General features: G+C 41.1%; 1 protein-coding gene across 1 annotated transcript in view; it reads left to right on the forward strand.

The window, feature by feature from the left end:
• The window catches only part of ELF1 (E74-like factor 1 (ets domain transcription factor)), a 38222-nt gene extending 35561 nt beyond the window's left edge, over positions 1–2661 (forward strand). Inside the window, 2 exon segments of the mRNA XM_010000860.1 lie at positions 982–1208; positions 1211–2661. Coding sequence (XP_009999162.1) covers positions 982–1208; positions 1211–1587 — 604 coding nt within the window. The 3' untranslated portion in view covers positions 1588–2661.
• Positions 2662–4145: the final 1484 nt, after the last annotated feature.

Genomic DNA, 4145 nt, shown 5'->3' on the forward strand with positions numbered 1-4145 from the left:
TTGGAATAAACTTTGCAGGACAGGTGAAAGGAAATAAAAGATTGTCAGAGACAGCATGACATGGTGGGCTGGAGCAAGCTCTGGGAGGGTGTCGAGGCAGTTACCTTTCCCTTCTTCTTGCCCTCTGCTGGAAATTATTTACTTTACCAGGACTCTGTCCTGTTTTGGGTTTTTTGTTTGGTTTGTTTGTTTTTTAATTTGCATGACTGGAGTGTGTGTGTTCCAGCCACATCTCTAAATCACCATTGTCCATTGTAGTAGTTGTATAATAGTTGTGTACAGTGATATATTAGTAGTTGGATACTTCATACTGTTAATCCTCTAACATTGCCCTTTGAGCTGTACATATATAGAAAGTAATGTGGCACCAAAGTCTGTGAGCCTGCAATAGTTGGAATAATTCCTAATTTAAATTGGTGTTTTGGGAGCAAATTCTGTTCAGTTGCTTTACCAGAAGGAGCATACAGACCACACAGTCAGAGCACTGTGTGTTCTGGGAGTCTGAGAGAGTCCTGACCAGATGCACCCTTACACTGCAGATACTTTAGCATGTAGATAAATGTATATATGGATGCCAGGAGAACGGAGGCCTGACTTAAAAGTTATTTAGGCTCATGATTTATGAATTACTTAGGGTACCTCATGAAATGGATGGTAGATGTGTAGTGGGTCATGCTTATGACATTGGTTAATGTTTAAGAAGCAGATCTTAGATGTGATTCCCAGGTTTTCTGATGAACATCTCAAAGATAGGCTGTTCAGTTTGGTGATGGAAGTATTATTTATGCAGAGTACCTTTACTTTGGGAACTGTGTTGCTGAATTCGGGGCCAGATCCAGAGTGACTGCTAACTCTTTTAGAAGTATTAGGTACATGAAATGTCAACAATCTCACATGATTTTTCGATAGTAATTCTGTAATTATTTTTCATAACTCAGCATGGATGTGTTCTGACCCTGTAATCTTTCCTAATCTTAATAGGACTTTACAGTCTCCAACCCAAGTTCCGGTGGTTGTTTCTCCTGGAAATCAGCAGCTGCATACTGTAACACTCCAGACAGTGCCTCTTACTACAGTGATAGCCAGCACAGATCCAGCCTCTGCAACAACACCCCAAAAATTCATTTTACAAGCCATTCCGACTTCACAACCCATGACGGTTCTTAAAGAAAACGTCATGCTGCAGTCTCAGAAGCCAGTCTCACCTCCTTCCTCACATGTGCACAAGTCCAGCAGGTGCTCACCAGCAGCGTGCAGACAATTTGCAATGGAACAGTCAACATGGCTTCGTCTTCATCCTTCAGTGCCACTACCCCCATGGTGACGTTTTCACCTAGCAGCTCACAGGTGGTGGCTCACCCGTCGGGCACGGTGATCACTTCAGTTATTAAAGCACCAGAAACAAAACAAATTGGTGTGCAAGGAGTGGAAAAAGAAGACGATGGTGACAAATTAGATGATACTGAGCAGTCAGAGCAGAGATTCCAGCAGCAACCGTTTGTGATGGTGGTGTCCAGTTCAAATGGTTTCCCATCTAACGTGCAAGTGAAGCAAGAAAATGAGCCATTGGAATCCAATTCATATTGATAAATTAAAAAAAAAAAAAAAAAGACCCTGTGGATGATTATTTTCATAAATGTGATGGGACCCTTTTCAGTTATGTATATATGATTTGATTCTGAAGCAAGATGTGGCAAAGCTACTTAATTTCTGCAGTTAATTGTTAGAATTCATGCTTTAGAATGGATTTTGATATTCTGGTAATTGCTAAATGTTATCATATAAATAAAAGTATATATTACTCAAGTTTCAAAATACAAGCATGAAGGAACATGCTTTTTTACGCTATGAAGACTTTCTCTTGAGGTTGTTGGCCAAAGTTTCAAAACTTTTTTCTTACTCTGTCTTTTCAGTCTGTTGCTGATTTACATTGCAATAACATTATTATAACCTTTTCTGTTTAATCCGTATGTGTATCATGTAACTTTTGAAACAACAGTTACTTTAAGTGTGGGACATTTTCATTCCATGTGTATGAATTCTTATGATCAAGTATCTGTTCCGTACTGGTGAATTATACCAGTTTTAGACTTTGATAGCCAGGTATCATCTTGCTTTTTTTTTTTTTTTTGCAGCACAAGCTCTTGTGTGTGCAAAATGGAATATACACTCCTGTTGAGAGTATGCAAAACATTTATTCCAGTAATGGACAATGCCATGTCTATATTTTATATGAAAACACCAGATATATTTAATTACAGAAGGTAACGGCAAATGTTTCATGCCATTTTGCAACTTTGAAGCTTAACAATCTTGCTTTGTACTTCAGATTATTTTGTAAGGGGGGGGAAGGAAAAGAAATATATACAATTTATGCAGATATTTGAGATTAATACTGCTAAGAGTTCTTTTTTTTGATTGTAAATAATGTACATTCAGTGTCACAAGGAAGTTTTTTCAGCTAATTTGTTTCCATACAAATTTTTGATAGATGCAAATAAGATCATTATGTTTAGAGATCTAATGTTATATGTATTCATATTACAGAGTGAATTTGTATTTAAAGACAAATTTTTAAATGATGGAGCCCTCTGAACCTTGGGTCCTTGGCTTTTGTATTTTTAATTGGTTTATTATGAAAATAAATCAAGTGGAAAAACATTCTTCTGTATTTACTCTAAAATGTTTTTGTATTATTGTAATGCTTTGACATAAGAAATAACCAAGATACACTGAGAAATAGGACAGTGTGATTAATCAATGTGGGTCAGTGATGGGGCCTGAGGGATTCATGGAGCACTTCTGAACAGGCCTGAATGCACCCAACATGCTGTGCTTATCCTTTGAAATAGCAGTACTGTACATTTTTGTAGCTCAGAATTGAAGTTGAGTAAGTCCAAGAACAGGACTTAAACTTCTCCTTTTCCATCACTTCCCAGTATGCTCTAAACAACCCAAAAACTGTCAATGTAACTCTGGGGTGCCATTTATCACAAAGGTCTTCGTAGCCTGTATAACACAACTGTTGGCCCAAACTACTAGGGCTTCAAACAGTTGCAAATTGCAGTGTTTCCAGAGAAGGTGGACGAAAAAATAAACACAATGCCTGGTAAGATTAATGGAATGTAGCATTAAAGGAAATACTAATTTCTGTGATGTAATTCATGTAGGAATTCTATTTATTGGTTCACAAGGTTACATTGAAAGATAAGCATACGAGTACTAGAAATACTAATAGGAGCAGAACTGTGGCAGAGATGTTTTGGTCTAGTTGAGTAGAAGAAACTCTACAAACTGTATAAAAATGAGCAGCTCTCTGCTACATTTGTCCTGTTTCTTGGTGCTTGAAACCACCCCATTTAATTCAGTGTTTCTTCCCTGTGACTCCCAAGGCGGCAGTTCCAATTGCAAATCCAACACACCTCCCCCCGTTTTCAAGGAGGGCTGGCCGAGGGGATCGCTGTGAATCTGCAGCAGGGGAATTCCCAGTACTGCTGGGAATGTGGAGGAGAATTGTAGAGATGAAGCCAACATAGTTCCCACCCCCAGGGCTATTTCCAACTGAGGAAAGCACTGGAGAGGGAGGCGAGGCTTTTTTAATCAGACTGTAAAGTAGGGACTGCTTCCTGTAGCACAATTATTTTATAATACTAGGAAACCTGATGTGGCAACGCTTCACCGGTGTTACCGGGCAAGTTGTTTTTCTGATTTACAGGAAATCTGAAAAAAAAATAAAATAATAAAAGCACATCATAAAGTTACAACTTTGCCAACAAAACCTCTTGCCACAGACGCAGCTATTACAACAGGAAAATGGTTTGTCAGCGCAGTTTATGTCAGTGGAAGCGGAGAAAACCTCCCTCCGGCAGCGGGCTGGTGTGTGCCCGGCAGAACCGGGGCAGCTCTCCCTCCCCGCGGCCCCGGGCTCCGGCCTTCCCGCCCGCTCCGCCCGCGCTGCTCCTCGGCCCGACGAGGCAGAGCCCGCGGTGAATCCAACCGAGCGCTCTGGAGCTCCAGCCCCGCTTCCCGCCTCGCGGCGGCCAAACCACAACGCACCGTCCCCAATCCCAGCAGCTGCTGACGCGGGAAAAACGGAGGCGGGAGGGAAGGAGGAAGGGAGGCCCCGGGCGGCCCCGGGCTGCGGG

The sequence above is a fragment of the Chaetura pelagica genome, unplaced genomic scaffold (assembly GCF_000747805.2).
Source record: "Chaetura pelagica isolate M959 unplaced genomic scaffold, ChaPel_1.0 scaffold115, whole genome shotgun sequence".
Classification (NCBI taxonomy): Eukaryota; Metazoa; Chordata; class Aves; order Apodiformes; family Apodidae; genus Chaetura; species Chaetura pelagica.